We start from the raw sequence: 16,381 nt of genomic DNA, 5'->3' as shown, positions 1-16,381 counted from the left end.
GTGTGGCAAACAGGCAATGGGGAAAGGAGGGAAGGAAAATGACAATGAGGATGAGGACGAAGAGGAGGGACAAACGGAGACAAAAGACAATTTTGGATGATAACATTTGAGTGTACGGTGGCTCTGAGTGGACAAACAACTCTTGAACGTGTCAACTTGATAGACACAACTTGAGGTCCATTTAAGTCAATTTCTGACAAAAAAAACAGGCTTGGTGTGCAAAGGCCTTTCGTCCTGTGGGAAATAATAGCCTGTTAGACAAAGGAGAAGAGTAAATAAGTTACATTTCTGACAGTCAACCTCAGTACTCTATCTCAATAAAGACGCTATTAAAAAAAACATACACAGAGTGACAAGGGGAAATAAACCATGATAGTCTTGGAAGTCCACGGGGGTATAAAATACAACTTTGGGAAATTTTGGAAATAATAATTGAAAAATATTGTTTTTTTCAGCCTTGCCACTATACTATTATTTCTTTTTCAATGGATAAAATACATGGGGGACTGCAGCCTATGTGAGAGTCTTACAGAAATATGTGAACATTTATTTTTATAGAGCATCACTCTTTATCAAACAATGACCCTTGTAAAATAGAGATAAAAAAAGCTCAATATCCCCCATCTTCTAAATTTGATCGGCAAGAACCCACAAATAACTGACTCACCTCCCAGATATGACAGTACACGTATCACTTCCCATCATGATGACACAGTAGCACATTAAGGCATCTTCCCTACTCTCTGCTTAACAGGATGAGCTGCGTGTGTTTGATCTTGACACCTAAGTACCAGCAGGCAGCACGCATGAGCGGCGTCTTTCCCCTCTGAGCAAACGCTCGGCTTGTTGATTCGGGGCCCGTGTGTCTAATGGGTTGAGAGTAACAGGTGGACCTGGCGGAGTGGCGAAATGGGCCCACCTGAGCAGACCCGTCCTCCTTCCTCCTGTTACAGTATATAAGAGCACAAAGTAAGAGAGGACGGCTAGAGACAGACACCAGGAACAAGCAGAGGAACTACCAGCACCGTTCTTTGGAAAGAGAGAAGAAAAGGTGAGCCGGGTTTTGTTTGCAATGGTTGAAACCACTTTAGCTTTGTGATCCAATATGCAAACTCTTTCTTTATGTGTGTGTGTGTGTGTGCTGTTCTGTGGTGTAGGTCATAACCATGAAAAGCATCCACTCCCTGGCTGGTATTCTTCTGGTCCTCGGCTTTGTCCAGAGCAGCTGGCAGGTTCCTCTGCAGGAAGCTGATGACAGCTCACGGTACAGACATCCCTTTGAAACAGATGAGGTTTTGTTTAAGTCTCATGGACCACAGGTTTTCGCTACTTTTCTTTGCGTTAAAACATCCTACCTATTTCCTGCAGAAATAGAAGAAACCGTGTTCAAATCTGACTGAATCACAATTAAAATTGTGGTTTTATTTTTGATTGCATCCCAAATAGCAACATTCATAAGATAGCCTGAGTGATGTGACCCGTATGAGATCCCAAAGAGGCCAAATCTTTTGTGGTCAAACTGCAGGCACGATGATCCAAAATCTGCAAAATGATTGGGACAGTCGTACTAAAAGACGCATTGTTCAAAGGATCATGGTCATGTGACATGCTCATATGGTGTGTAAACTCAAACTTGCTCCATGCTGTGCTGTAGCTTCGAGGCAGACGAGACGTTAGCGGAGGAGGCGAGGCAGCTGTCGAACACCAAGAGACATTCGGAGGGGACCTTCTCAAACGACTACAGCAAATACCTGGAGGACAGGAAGGCGCAGGACTTCGTTCGGTGGCTGATGAACAACAAGAGGAGCGGGTCAGTGTGGGATCCCTTCCAAAAATCACCACGAGAATTTGTATTGTGAAACGATTTGACTTGTTAAGCCAATGAAACACTGAGATAAATCTTAGGGGTCGTGAGATGATTAATAGGAGAGGAAAGAAGAAAAAAGCGGTTCTGCTATCCACAAATATACATTCTTTTTGTTTTTACTTTTTACCTAATGTTTTGTTTATGTGAAGTATTCAATAGTAGGCAAAAGGCCAATAGCCTATAGACAACAAAGGTTAGAGACGACTGGTTAATTCTTTAAAAGAAATTAGTTTTTTTATGTCAAAACTTAATCAGAAGAGTAACTAGGTGGTCGCAGATAAATGTAGTAGTGGAGTAAAAAGTACAATATGACCCTTGAAAGTGTAGTAGTGTAGTGTGTAAAGTAGCATAAAATTGATATATTTCAGTGAAATATCTTCAAATTGTACTTATTACAGTACTTGATTACTGTAATAATACTTGGTTACTTTTTACCACTGGATAACAGGGATGTGTCCCCCTGATCGAGTTTTTTCTTCAGACTCTGAAAGAACAGCTTTTTAAAATAATATTCAGCATTTCCCCCACTGAGTGTCTCTGTGTGTCCGCAGTGCTGAAGAAAAGCGCCACGCGGATGGGACCTTCACCAGCGACGTGAGCTCGTACCTTACCGACCAGGCCATCAAAGATTTTGTAGCCAAGCTCAAGTCCGGGAAAGTCAGAAGAGAGTAGGCTGACCGACCCTCCCTCCCTCTCCTCCTCCTACAGTACCTAAAAACCCTACCGGCCTGTGTCTGATTCCACCGTGACGAGAGAGACAGAGACAAGAGAGCTAATCAACTGCTTCTTGTGCCTCCTTTTCCTTTTCCTTTCTTTTGTTTTTTCCCCCTTCATGTTCCTTGTGGTTGTGCTCAAATAAATCACATGAACTTCTTGCACTGTGTTGATTGATGTGTTACAACCCGTGTGATGATTGATTGAAATGATTCGTTTTGAAACAAAAAACATCAACTGTGCAAGCGGACGCTGAACGAATCACGGGACGATCAGAGCGACACAATGTATTCACCTCTCGGGAAAAATGATGAGACAAATTTCTTGGTGAAAACTGCACCGGGGGCCAAATATGACAGATGGATTGGCGGGTTTTTTCCACATTGCGGGGCCGCCGGCCCTTATTGGCCAGTGTTTACATTGTGTGCCTGTGTACATACTCAGATCTGAAACGGACAGGCGGGGCGAAGCGTTCAGCAGGAGGCATGTAGATGGGAGCTTCACCAGTGATGTGAACAAGGTGCTGGACTCCATGGCTGCCAAGGAATATTTACTCTGGGTCATGACCTCCAAGCCGTCAGGGGAGAGGTAAAGACCCAGTTGCACGGCTGAGCCGATAACTGCCAGAAATGCTAGACTCGGCGTGATTGTGGTTTTTCTCTCTTTTGCAGTAAGAAAAGACAAGCGGACCAATGAGACACTCCTCAAGGACTCCCCTCTGTGCGCTCCGCACAAAGCCATAAACAGGAGGAATAGAAAGCCATACCGCTTTGCATGTTGTGACGTCAGCACTATATTTAAATTTGTAAGTCTTTTTTTTTTTTTTACTCACCGTTCGTGACGCAAAGATACAAAACTACGACTCTTCCATAGTTTTCACGGTGCACCAGAGAGAAGACAAGGAATCAAGGGCACATTTTTTTCTACAAATTTAAATTATTTTCTATATTTATATAAGAACACAAAAAGTGAAATCTCAGGTAGGCCTATAGAAAAAACGTGTAGCGTAGTTGGTTTTCATTGATTATTTATCCGCTCTGCAAAATAAAGTTCTTCATTGTGCGTTTGTGGGATTATTTTTAGATAGACATTATAATCACTTTTCAATAATTGTGGCTCCCAGACATTGGTTCCTACTGAAGATTTTTTTAAACAGCTCACAGGTATTGAATATCGGTTCCTTTAAATATGTTTTCAACATTTTTTTATATCTTAAGACCACAGAAAGACACCACAGTGACCTTTGACTACCAAGATCAGTTCATCCTGGAGTCCGAGTGGACATTTGTGACAAATTGGATGAAGTTTCCCCCCAGGTGTTCCTGGGATAATGGGCTCACCAGGAAAAAAAACATCACATCAAACATGTATATAAATTATTTCTTCATGACTTATTCATTCTAAATCCGCAGTCGTTTTAAGTAAAACCTAGTCTGTTGCAGTCTCCCACATCTCGTGGCCACACAACACAATTCAAAACAGGCCTTCAGGAAGTGCAAACTTCACAGACTCCTCCCACTATTTCTGGGGGAAAAGGATAGTGATACCGTCGTGACCTTCTGCCATAAGGCTAGATGAGCTTCAGCAACCCCCCCCATCTCCAGTGGAGCCAAAGACGTGGAGCTCGTCCTCAGGTCAGAGTTCGAAACAAGGAAGCATTGAATAGATTAACTCAGGGGCAAAACAGGACGGTGCAATGTTAAGTACATTTACATAAATATATAGCAGTACAGTGAGAATATGTCTCACTAGCTGACCTCTGACCTCCCTGTGGACAAGTAAAAGGATCAATTAAGTACCACATCATCTTAGCAGGGCTTGTTTAAGATCTTTATTTATGCTCTCACTCACCCACACTCTCGTTCTCATGAAACAAATCAGAAAGTGTACAGCTATCACTACCAAATGTAAGGCAGAATTTTGCACAGAAGTGGTCAAAACATTTGATATTGATATAATTCTGACCACTTATTAGTTTCTCTACTCAACTAAGAACCATCACTTAGACAATGGGGAAAAAAGAACATCTACGACAAAAGCCTGCCTTCAACACTGACTTCATATTAGTAATATATTAGTAACATTTTACATGAATAAAATATACTATGTATTGTACATTGTTAAGACTCTTTACCGTTTATTACATGTTGCCCTTCCCAGAAAAAAGGTAGCCTATTATTGCATCTCTAGAAGTAACCATTGGTCCTGCAGCGAGACAGTCAAGTCTGTTCCCCCGTCATGCAGGTCTTTTTGTTTTTAAACAATTAGCTTCAGATGCTAACACAATGAGGGTAATTTGGATAGGAGATCACATGTCCATGGATGACACTTACTGACGAGATGACAGATTGATGCAGGTGGAAAACATAGAAGAGCTTTCTGTGCAGTCACCCTAGTTCAGCGTTGGCAAACTGGATGGGTTTTTAAAAAGCCAAGGCCAAGTAGCTAGAGGTACTGAAAATTGCCGGCCTATTCTGAAATTGCTAGCTTGAAAATGTTTCCCAATAAGTTGCCCACAGAGGAATAGTGTATTTAAGTTAATATGCTTATTGCTGTGAGTTAGATGAGAAGACGAAAACCCCTCTCATGTCCAAATGCTAACAATGAAGCTATCGCTAGCTCCCGGCCAAGAAACGGCAAAACCAAAAAATGGCTTTTTCACATGTCGCCTTTTTTGTACAGATTAGAACACAAGATAAAAAGTACATTATGAGAGTCTGGGGGATTTTGTTACATTTTGGGCAGAGCCAGCCGACCTGTTTCACCGTTTTCATTCTTTATGCTAAGCTAACCTAGCCGGCTGCTAGCTCTAGCTTCATATTTTAGCGTACAGACATGAGAGAGGTGTCGATCTTCTTCGTCTAACAGAAAACTAATAAGTGTATTTCCCAAAATGTCAAACTATTCCTTTAACTGGTTTTTGGGGGAATGCTTGACTGGAGGAGAGACATACGTTTGTAAAATAGCCATAGAGAGGACCCTGGAGTGATATGAGCTGTCACTGTCACAAAAACATTTAGATATACAGAATATAGAAAATGTATATTTAATACTTTCAAAAAATTACTACTAGATTCGCTATATATCCAACTCTTTTGGGTACTAGTGAAATAGATTAGTATTGGCAAATATCTACTTTTTAGGTTTTCTATAGTGAGGTGCATCAAAGTCAATAGCGGCATTAAATGCTGCACACAAATTCCACACATTTGCAGTTTGCTGTGGCAGGTTTCTTAAAGGACAACTCGTTGTTGTTGGAAAAATATAAAAACATACAAAATACAAATAAAGTAGATTTAAAAATTGTTTAAAATTGGTACTTAATTGGCCCATTGAAACAGCAGTTACTGTAAGTGTCATATAATTCCGGCTTCCTTCTGTTGCTGGTATCACCAAACACTGATATACATAGAAAAAGAACACAAAAGTGTCTCAGTTCCTTGTATTAATACTGTTTCTAACAACTTCTTTGTTTTACATAACTTGCACACAGACTTACATGACAAAAACACAGTGTAGCACAGTACAAAGGTGGTTGAGTGTGGCACGGCAAAGTTTTTTTTTTGTGTTTTTTGATTTTCTCATCGACAGCACAGTGACACCGTCAGTATATGTCATCACAAACTTGTCTCCCTGTCCAAGCTCTTGTCATGCCTCCGCCGCTTGTGTCGCTTTTCGCCGCCACAACTGCACGGGGAAAAAAAGAAGAAAATGAAATGAAACCAAGCAAAATACTAAATAGAGAAAATGTATTGGTGTTCATTTCGGACTGGATTTTCAGAAAGTGAAGTGCAGAGTGCAAATGCTTTGTCAACAGGCTGACAATTAACCAATCAATCCAGATCACACAGCATGCAAATAGGTATCTCTAAGCTTAAAGGGACAGTTCACCCAAAAATCCAAAATGTGTCCTACCTTTAGTGCTATCTATCAATCTAGATTGTTTTTGGTGTGAGTGTTGGAGATATCGGCCGTAGGGCTGTCTGCCTTTTCTCCAGTATACTTGAATACTATATGGCAATCGGCGTGTGGTGCACCAAGCTCCAAGAACATTCTCCTTGGTTGAGCTAACTAGCTCTGTGGTGCGCTAGCAGTATCAGGTATAGACGCACGCTTCCCTCTGCACGGTGATATGCTTGGCGGGTGTAGTTCGGTAGAGAGAAAAGAGTTCCTATGAAAGTGCTCACAACGAGGTCTGTGGATTATCTTGGAGACGTTGCTGTTGAGTTTTTTTCAAATGTTTTTTTGCTGTGTCCTATAGTTCCATTATATTGGTGAGAAGTGGTTTTATCTCCAACACTCGGTAACTCACACCAAACCAATATAGATTGATAAACTCTACTATAGGTGGGAGGTGTATTTTTAGTTTTGGGGTGAACTGTCCCTTTATTAGCAGTTTGCTCTACCACTTCAATATCCTGTGACATTGAAATATACAATTGGTCCACGGCTCAGTGACACATAAAGCTACTTATTTTACTACTTTTACAACATGCGAAGGACATCATTAAATGTGTCATTGACGTAACATGCACACTCAGGCCATGCTGCGTAGTCAATCCACCAACATTCATTTGATTGATCTCTCTATTTATTCAGTAATCTTCTCCCCAACATCGAATCGTGACGTACAGCACAGATCTACACCGCTTTCATCATGCAACAAATAGCAGTAAACAGAAGACACAGGACAAGACTCTCCATGCCGACAGCGACTGGGAACAACTCACCTTTGGGATATCAGCTTCTGGGAGGTTAGGAAGGGGAGCTATGGGTTGGAATGGAATAAGAGAAGCAGGCGGGAGACACTATGTTAGTTTACTCTGTGGGACGTCTGTGAGGGCAGGGCTGCTCTTAGATAAACCATTTTTATCTAAACACACTAGTTCCTCAGTTTCCTGGAAAAATAAGAACATTTCAATAATAAACACCTGCCACTGCGTGCTCTTACACCCAAAGACACCATTATAACCTTTTTCTGACCCTTTAAAAATACATTGGAATCCCCTAGTCGGTATCATCAGAGATACTGATCTAGACACGTGAGAGTAATGTGAATAAGGAGGCTAACCTTTTAGCGCTTGGCTCCTTCTTCGCGCTCTCACCAGGGCTGATGGTCTTCCACACACCCCCGAAAGATCCTTTAGACATCTCGTCAGTGATGTTCACTGTGGCCGGGTCACACCTTCAAAATCACACGCAGAGGGACAACAATGATTATTCCACTTTGCATGGGAAGTTTTCTGCAAAGAAACATGCACACTTAAAAGATAAAAAGATAAGATAACTACAGGAGCCGCTTGCATCAAACTACCCGTTCTGGGAACTGTTGACCATTTTGGGAAATACGTTTATCCACTTTCTTGCAAAGAGTTAGAGAAGAAGAGTGATATCACTTTCATATCTTAAAATGAAGCCAGAGCCAGAAGACTGTTAGCTTAGCTTAGCATAAAGACATGAAACGGGTAAACAGCTAGCCTGGCTCTGCCTAAAGGTAACAAAATCAATCTACCAGCTTCTTTAAAGCTCAGTTATTAACATAAAATCACGCGTGTTTAATCCATACACAAACAGAAATGTGAAAAACTATTTGTGATTTCATGAGGTGTTATGTGCTACACTGTTTCATGATTAATTCTCTACTGGGTGTCTCTGTAGCTTCATACTTAACCTACAGAGTGGTATCCTTCTTCTGCTGTGCTACTAACGTACAATTTGTACGTTAGCCGTTTACAGGAATATTTCACTGCTGACAAAATTGCTTTTAAAGGACGCTTGGGCACCTGATTAAACATCAAAATGACTTACTTGTAGTGTCCCTCCAGTGGCACTTGTACAATGCCTTCTTCCTCTGCAATAATACTGTGCTCCTCCTGGAGAAAGAGACAAAAGAGAACATCTGAACCACTGCTTAAATAGCAGCTTTGCCACCACAATGGTGGAAACTTTAAGTCCTGAGAATGGTGGTCTATTACTGCACCTCTTCTTCAGCATCTTCTAGTTTCTTCTTCTTCCACTCTGGCATCAGGTCGTCCAGCCAGCTCAGCTCCCTCTTGGTGAAGATCAAGTCCAGCAGCTTACGAATGAACACCAGGGCCAAGACCTGACGCAGCACACAGAGTTATCAACCAATCATACGCGTTAAGCACATAAGTACTTCACAAGAAAATGCAACCCGGTTACCATCATGGGGAAGACGATGGCGGCCTTGGAGGTCTTGATGACCCAGAGCAGGACCAAGCAGCTGAGCTGGACGATGGTAAAGAGGTGCACCTTCCTCAGCGGGACGTGACGAAGGTAGATGAAGTCCGGCTGATGTTTGGCCGGCATGCTGAACAGCCTCAGACGGTCAAAGAACTGCACAGATACGAACAATTCAAGAATTCCTCCTGCATCTTTTCTCCATTGACTCTTCGAATAAAAATACCAGCAGGCAGTAATCCGAGCTCACCTGGATGCCTCTGAGTGAGGAAGCCCCCATGTACAGAAAGACTCCGTACAGCACAGGCATGGGGATAAACTGGAGACACACAGGTACACATAATGAACAAAAATAGTTAAAATTACTGCGCGGGTGTATATTTTGCCGGTCATCCCCTGACCTTTAGCACGGAGGTCATGAAGACGGAGCAGCCCATCAGGGTGAAGATCATGAGGCCGGTGAAGCGCTGCTCTCGGATGCCCAGGAACTTGGGCTGCTCGCCGGGGGCTGAGCACTCCGACTCCAGCTTCAGGCTGTTCACGTGGGAGATGGAGAGCACCGTGGCCGCCACGAACCACGGCAGGCCCATCACCGAGCACACGCCCAGCATCACCCCCACCACGAACAGGTCCAGGTGGTAGCCGCAGCCTTTCTGCAGGACGAGGAGAGTGGGGTTTAGATACAGCAGAGTTTGGTTATTGGCTGTTATTTTTGTGGCTTTGTGATTTGAAATGAAGGTCTCGGGATACCTTTAGTTTGTGCTCCTTCCTGTTGATGATGACGGCCGTGATCTGCTGGTCCATGAAGATGAGGATGGTGCAGAGCAGAGCGGGGAGGAAGGTGATGATGGTGGTCCACCAGGGGTTGGGCCCCACGGGGTTTATGAGCCAGCCACGATCGTCCCTGGTCGGCTGGGGAGAGAGAGAAGAAAAGGTAGAAATGAGCTTGTGAGCTAAGACGAATATGTTGGATTACATCTACAAACTACTTAAATGGCTTTGACTTAAATTCTTCAAATACTTCTTTGAGCAACAGGAAAGAAACTTTAAGTCCTTTGTTCAACTATTTATGGACTCTAACAACCATGGGATTGACAGAATTTTGAAAGATGTACAGGACATAAAGAACAGTGTGAAATTATCCCAAAAGGATTTAGATGGTTTTAAAAAAAGACTCTCTGGAGAGTTTGAGGAATGTTATCACCCCTGAAGAAAAGAGTGAATCATGGCAAGTCATGAAACAACTGAAAGTTGACAAAGTTGAATATGCACACTGCAAAACTAAAGGCGACAGTAAAACTTTATTAGCATCTGCCAAATTTAAAATAACATGACCATTGGCTGGCTTCAAATCTAAATTACATTCTCATTGTGCATTCCTTTGCCTTTTGGGATTTCAGGATCTAAAGTCAAATGTATCGAACAGATGCACACAGCGGCTTTCGTGTGGACTTACTTTGAACTTGCTGGGGACCTGCAATTTAGGTGAGGGGATCCCCAAGGCGTAATCTACTAAAACCATAGTCAGGATGGTGATGAAGACAGCGAAGTCACTGATGATGGCCCGCACCTGGAGGGAACACAGACACACGCACGCTCTCTTCAGACAACAGTCCATCTTACATTGAAAACTGTAGACCAGAGGTTCACAAACTTTTCAGACCGTGTACCACTAAGTACCAAACCAGATTTCCCAAGGACTGCTTCCCACTGCAGACACCAACTATGTAACAATATAAGAGCCACCTCGTATATATATATAGCTGCCTGCTAACGTCTTTTCATTTTCTTCGTTCGCCAGAGTCTGAACTGTCAGGGCCAGCATAGTCTCTCTTTTGGACCTTGTTCCAGATTTCCATTTTTTCTGCTTTAAACAGACGGGTCCAAATCTGCCCCTCAGTGTTTAGCTAACGCTAATGTTACCAGCTCAAATACTTAAATGTTAATTTTTTTTTATAATGGGATGTGTGGATGTAATAAATAACTGTATGTAGACAAACCTTCAGGTGCACTTTACAGATAGCTCCTAGCTATTCTAAATTTACATATTTTAAGATGAATATATTGTTACTGTGTTGATGCAGCCCCGTTTTTTATATCGTCCTTTTGTTTGTTTTTATTACATTATACATTTAAACAGAAAGTAATATATTCTATTTTATATTTTATATGATCAATGTTTTCTTTCTGTGTAATATTTAGTTCTTCTTCTTTTGTACATCCTCAATTCCTTTCCTCACCTCCTCTTCTCGCATCTTAGTCCCTCAAGGAGAGAGGAGTCGAGGCAACAGGCAATTAATAAAAGACATGACAAGAACGTGTCACGCCTCTTTTCATGTCATGGGTGCCGAAAAGATTTCAGTGAAGGATACAACTGTGCATCCTCGCTCATAGCTCCTCCAGCCAGCCTCCTCTTTTCTCGAGATGCATTTTAGGAATTGAGTAATCCCTTCCAGATGGCGCACTGAGATCAATTTGCAGGACGGAGCGATGAGGAGGCACAATACAGTGAAATAAATAGAGTGCAGTCAATGTCTGACAAAGACCTCTGTTGAATTGAAATATTCCTCATTTAAACTTTTTAATTATCAAAAAAGAAATTGTTGTCGATCTTTTGACATCTAAATATTGCAACCACAGCCAGACTACATTGTAGCATTCATCACCACAAGGTGGCGCTGGTAAACTACAGATTAGTGTGCCAGCATCACGCCACACATTCGCTCACCCAATGATGAATCATAGAAATTGCACACATAGAGCGTAGAGCGGCCACACAGGCTGAAGGATTTTTGCTGCGCCGTGAAACATCCAATAGATGGCAGCATAAACTAAAGCGACACAAGACCGAAGCAGAGCCATGTGAACAAACTGCAGTCCCATAACAAATTGAGAAGTAAATGGAAGACTAAAACCGTGTCAAACAGGAAGCCTTAAAGAGTGTGTACTTCACAAGTGATACAGAGATTTTAAAAGACAATGGTAGTAAAAATCCTCTGTAAGTGTAACACTCACACTGAATCTAAAAATATGTGTATTACGTGTGTTCACATTTGAGTTATTGTTCCAAGAAGGAACTTATGAAGACAATGGGTCCCTGGGCACAGACATGTACAGGGCCCCCATTCGAAGACCCACATTTTTGGTCGTTTTTGCACGTCTTTGTTGACGTTTTGCATTTCTTAGTGGTCCATCTGTGTCTCTTTTTGATTGTTTTGCGTCTCTTTGTGGTCGTTTCTGTTTCTCTTTCTCTACGTACCTTAGTGGGGAAGTAGCGGCTCGTCTTGAACTCCTTGAGGAAGGCGGACATGAAGACGGTGGAGAAGAAGAGGACGACGCACCAGAAGAGGACGTCGGGGACGTAGGGGCCGTGGGGGCCGCAGGCGCTGCCATCGAACTCCCCGTGAAACATCTCGCACTCCTACTGGCACCAGAGGACACGGTGATGATGATGATGATGATGATGAAGATGGTGGTAATAATAATCAGGTTGGTGATAATAAAAATGATTAGAATGTCGGTGGAAATAATGGCGATGATGGATGTCGGTGTCAGTGGTCTGAACAATCTGGTAGGTTCATCTTTGATTTATTCAGCGCTCTATGCTTTAAATATCTAAATAGTGTGATTCATCTATTTCCATACAATCCCAGTGGCCTCCCGTGCCTATCTAACTATTTGCGGCTATTCAAGCGTATGTGGGAGTGTCGCCACTGGCACGACTTATTTGTGTCTGACTGCGAGAGAATCCAGTCTTCACACTTCATCTCCATGCTCATTCTGCACGGCTAAATCCCGTGAAATGCTCTGCCCACACGTTCCTAATCCCCGCCTAGACTTATGACGCTTAATGATGAAGCAAAGTGTGGGAGACACGACGCGGTGCCAGAGACTGCAAGAAATATCCCCAACAAATGTTGATGGTGTGTTAATTGAAGGCTGGCTTTAGAATTACCTTCTCGATCTTCTTTGGATCATTTAACCATGATTAGAAGTCCACTTGAACGCAAGATCGAAGCATCTCAAGGCCTTAGACGACCCTTATTTAAATGCAACTTATGTACAGCTATTTCTCTCCAAATGTCAAGGGTGCCTTACCTTGACCTCCAGCATGGTCCAGTTGACCTGGGAGGCTGTGATGTTCTTCTCCTCCCAGAACCGCAAGGTCTCGTTGCTCGGGTTCATGGGCTCCACACACGCACACCTGAGGTGGATATTCTGTAGTTAGTTTTCTTAAATACTTATAAAAGAACAAGGTGAATATACTAATAGCTAAATAGAAATACATTCATTCATAAAGACACATTTTTGATACAAACAAAAGAAGTTTGACTTTCATGTCCTAAATACTGTATCTAAGGTCTAAGACATCTATCGAGGTACATACTGTTGTACTTCTCAAAAGATCTGAAGCTAAAATTCACTGTTGTCAACTTCTAAAATGTGAACGTTTTCTGGGCTTCTTATTGTTCTAGGATATTAAAATAAATACCTTTGGATTTGGACTGTTGGTGGCACAAAACAAAGAAAGTTCAATATGTCTACTTGGGCTTTTTGAATTAGCTTTTCCAATATTCTGACATTTTAGAGACTAAATTAATTTAATGATCGAGAAAAATAATGGGCATTACACACCACTTTCAACATGTTCAGCCATCAACATGACATCAAAATGACTGATTCTGCTGGTATTTTACAAAACTAAATGTCAGCATAGCCTGCTGTCCACTACACCAGAATAGAAAACCACAGAAGGAGCTCTTGGCCTGACAGCCACCAGCCAGCTTATGTGGATAATGCATGATGCTACTGACACACACTCAACATGGGATTATTCACCATAAAGCAAAACTCTTTGCGAGTCTACTATACCACGGCACCATCTGCTGTTTGATGTTGCAAGCATGTGTGTGCAAATGCTGTGTATGCAACAATGATGATGACATCAGTACAGTGCTTCACGGGTTAGAGTGGATATCAAAAATGTGTAAATCACTTCTATACTGGAGATACTGAATGGTAGTAGTTGTTTTCATCCAACAGTCCAAAACCATAATTAAACAAACAAAAAAATCAGCACTTGTGGATTTGAAAAGAGCACTTACGAGTACTGTGTGAGTTTCTGAAGGTCGTTGTTTTTATTGATGGGGTAGTGCACCCCCAGGTGGAGCAGCTTCTCCAGGGCCTCGTAAATGAAGATGATGCAGATCAGTGCAGCGAAAGCTTCCTCTGTGAAGCGCGTGATGTAACAGACAAGCGAGCTGGCGTCCGTGGCCACCAGCAGTAGACACAAGAAGGCCGTCCACAGGCCAATACAGGCCCTCAGGGAGAGGTAGGAGAGGCCGTACTCCCTGAGAGAGACGGGACACACACATACACGGGAGTGAGGGGGAGAAGCCATTACATATGGCATCCCCACTCACGCAGAAAGCACACACATCCACCATCAACACTGAAATATTCTACTGTAACAAAACACAATTTTTACTGGAGAAAAAGAAGACAACCTACTTGCAGAACTTGAAGAGGATTTTCTCAAAGACAAGAACAGGCCCAGTGCTGCCCAGGATGGTGAGGGGCTGACCGGCAAAAATAGAGTAGGCTATTCCAGTCATGGAAGCCCCAAACAGGGACTCGATAGCACTCTGGGAACACAGGAAACAACATTGTTACTTCTCTCAGTTACACGCTTTGCATGAACACCGTGGCACTTTGAGCTAATTGCTAACGCTAGCATGGCAACGTGCTCACAATGACGATGCAAATTTCTAAAAATCCAAATGGATGTAATTGATGATTAAGCGAGCGACGCTAAGCACATTAATCGCAATTTTGCTCTAAAACGTAAGTAAGATTATAAAATGACGCAACGCGCAACCCTTTAACAAACGCCATTTCACATAAGCCCTAGACAACAGTGGACAATCTGTTCAACCAAACAGTGTCGACGCTTTTAGCCAGCAGAGATTACAACTACAAAGAAATGACCTTTGAAGAGTGTTGGTGAGCTTCATGGCTTCATGACTTGTGACAAAAAACACAAAGAGGACCTGAGGCTGATGGGTATGTCATTAGATTTGCAGGTATTTGGTCATAAACCAAAGTATCATAAACCAAATATGGCAATCCATCCAGTAGTTTTTAGACATTTCACTCAAAACAAACACAAATATTAACCTTATGGTGACGCTTAATCGGGTCAGGGACCATTGCCTTATTAGGATTCTGGGGACCACGAATGTCTGTATTAAATGTAGTGGCAATCCATCTAATAGTTGCTGAGATATTTCAATCTGGACCAAAGTGGTGAAACGACCAACCAACTGACAGACATTGTCATCCCTTAAGCCTCACCGCTAGCACGGGTAAAAAAACACGGCGCAAGCTTATTGTACCATATCAGCTGGTGATGAAAAAAAAGGTTTATGGAGATTAGAGGAGCAACATCGGAAATTCAAGGGAGGCTGTGCGTACGCTTCACTCAGCAACTAGTTTCAAGGTGCCTTTGAGCGAGACGCAGCAACCATTTGATGTAGTTGTACTTATGTTCTGAGTCACATCCTCCCCAGATGCTACAGCTATCTATTTAAAATTGAAGAAAACTTCTGACTTTGGTTGTTTCAAAACTCTCTTCTCACGAATATGACGTCAATGACTGTACAAGGACGGGGTGATGAAGTACACGACTAAAAAATCAGTTACAGACAAATGACGTGCGCTCATGTCTCGGGAGCAGTAAAGATGTCGCCTCTTACCACTCGTCCCTCTGTGGCCTCACCCAGGAGTCCTCCGAAGGTGATGACCGGCGACATGCAGGCGCAGTAGAGGAAGAGGAACGAGGCCAGACACTGCAGGCTGATGGCGTCTGTGAAGTCGGAAATGTAGTGAGGAGCCTTTCGCTTGATGTCCATGAAGAAGCCGCCGAATAACCTGTGGTGAAAAGCCCGCAAAAATAAAGTACACGTGTGCTGTTCTGGGACCACAAACGGCATCTCTGAACAAAACCATTGTAGCGCAGCGTATCGATGCTGTCATCGAACTTACTCAACAAAGCTTTGTGCTTTTATCAATGTAAGTGTGTGCACATTTGTCGACTCATGCTTCCGTCTGAGTGACTCTCAGCCAGAGCGAGCAGGCTTTTTCTGCTGCAGCGGGCCGGGGCCGCGGTGAGCCAGCTGGAGGCGGTTGCTATGGCAACAGCGGGTGGGACGTTATGCATATTTCGGTCTGAGGCACCGATGCCGAGTCCCGGGAGGAGGTGGCGGTGGTTGATAACTGAGACTGAGCTTCTGTACTGCAGCATGCCACAGCATCCACAATCCCCTGCTTGTCATTGGGCAACATGATGTTTAATCCCTTTTACAACTATTAATAATAAAATGTTATTCTTGGCGTCGAGACTTCTTCAAGGAGGTATGAACAGAAATTGCTAGACGTACATTTGGAGTTTAACAAAACAAAGACCTCACACCTTTTGTCTGCATGAATCGTTAGCGTCAATGACACAAAAAGAAGCAAAACAGGAAAACACATCACCGGCTACCTCATACCATGAAAAATACAAAATACAACACATGTATGTACCTCATGTACAGTTAA

The 16,381-nt window shown here is 42.7% G+C and overlaps 2 protein-coding genes across 2 annotated transcripts in view; one reads left to right on the top strand and one right to left on the bottom strand.

Annotated features, from left to right (window-relative positions):
* The first annotated feature begins 1,002 nt into the window (after window positions 1-1,002).
* Window positions 1,003-2,690, top strand: LOC306715414 (glucagon-1-like). The gene is made up of 4 exons (XM_079185778.1): window positions 1,003-1,051; window positions 1,158-1,264; window positions 1,655-1,810; window positions 2,419-2,690. Exons 2-4 carry the CDS (start codon window positions 1,167-1,169, stop codon window positions 2,537-2,539), a joined length of 375 nt encoding a protein of 124 aa, XP_079041904.1. The 5' UTR covers window positions 1,003-1,051; window positions 1,158-1,166; the 3' UTR covers window positions 2,540-2,690.
* A 3,508-nt stretch (window positions 2,691-6,198) lies between these two features.
* LOC306715566 (sodium-driven chloride bicarbonate exchanger-like) overlaps window positions 6,199-16,381 on the bottom strand; it is a gene marked incomplete at its 3' end in the record, with an annotated part of 34,183 nt that continues 24,000 nt past the window's right edge. Inside the window, exons 13-26 of the mRNA XM_079185974.1 lie at window positions 15,538-15,712; window positions 14,294-14,427; window positions 13,888-14,133; window positions 12,881-12,986; window positions 12,042-12,203; window positions 10,239-10,352; window positions 9,533-9,694; window positions 9,184-9,435; window positions 9,033-9,101; window positions 8,765-8,938; window positions 8,562-8,684; window positions 8,390-8,454; window positions 7,653-7,766; window positions 6,199-6,268 (exon numbers count right to left, since the gene is read on the bottom strand). Of these exons, the coding sequence (XP_079042100.1) occupies window positions 6,199-6,268; window positions 7,653-7,766; window positions 8,390-8,454; window positions 8,562-8,684; window positions 8,765-8,938; window positions 9,033-9,101; window positions 9,184-9,435; window positions 9,533-9,694; window positions 10,239-10,352; window positions 12,042-12,203; window positions 12,881-12,986; window positions 13,888-14,133; window positions 14,294-14,427; window positions 15,538-15,712 (1,966 nt within the window). The remainder of the gene's footprint in view (window positions 6,269-7,652; window positions 7,767-8,389; window positions 8,455-8,561; window positions 8,685-8,764; window positions 8,939-9,032; window positions 9,102-9,183; window positions 9,436-9,532; window positions 9,695-10,238; window positions 10,353-12,041; window positions 12,204-12,880; window positions 12,987-13,887; window positions 14,134-14,293; window positions 14,428-15,537; window positions 15,713-16,381) is intronic.

The sequence above is a fragment of the Pholis gunnellus genome, assembly GCF_910591455.1.
Source record: "Pholis gunnellus genome assembly, chromosome: 24".
In the NCBI taxonomy this organism is placed as follows: domain Eukaryota; kingdom Metazoa; phylum Chordata; class Actinopteri; order Perciformes; family Pholidae; genus Pholis; species Pholis gunnellus.
This window is presented reverse-complemented; position numbering and strand designations above follow the sequence as displayed.

Excerpts from the sequence above, each read along its gene's own strand:
- LOC306715414 (XM_079185778.1), top strand. The coding sequence starts at position 1,167 with ATGAAAAGCATCCACTCCCTGGCTGGTATTCTTCTGGTCCTCGGCTTT. Across the intron at positions 1,265-1,654 it reads GAAGCTGATGACAGCTCACG|CTTCGAGGCAGACGAGACGT; the intron begins GTACAGACATCC and ends GCTGTGCTGTAG. Across the intron at positions 1,811-2,418 it reads ATGAACAACAAGAGGAGCGG|TGCTGAAGAAAAGCGCCACG; the intron begins GTCAGTGTGGGA and ends GTGTGTCCGCAG.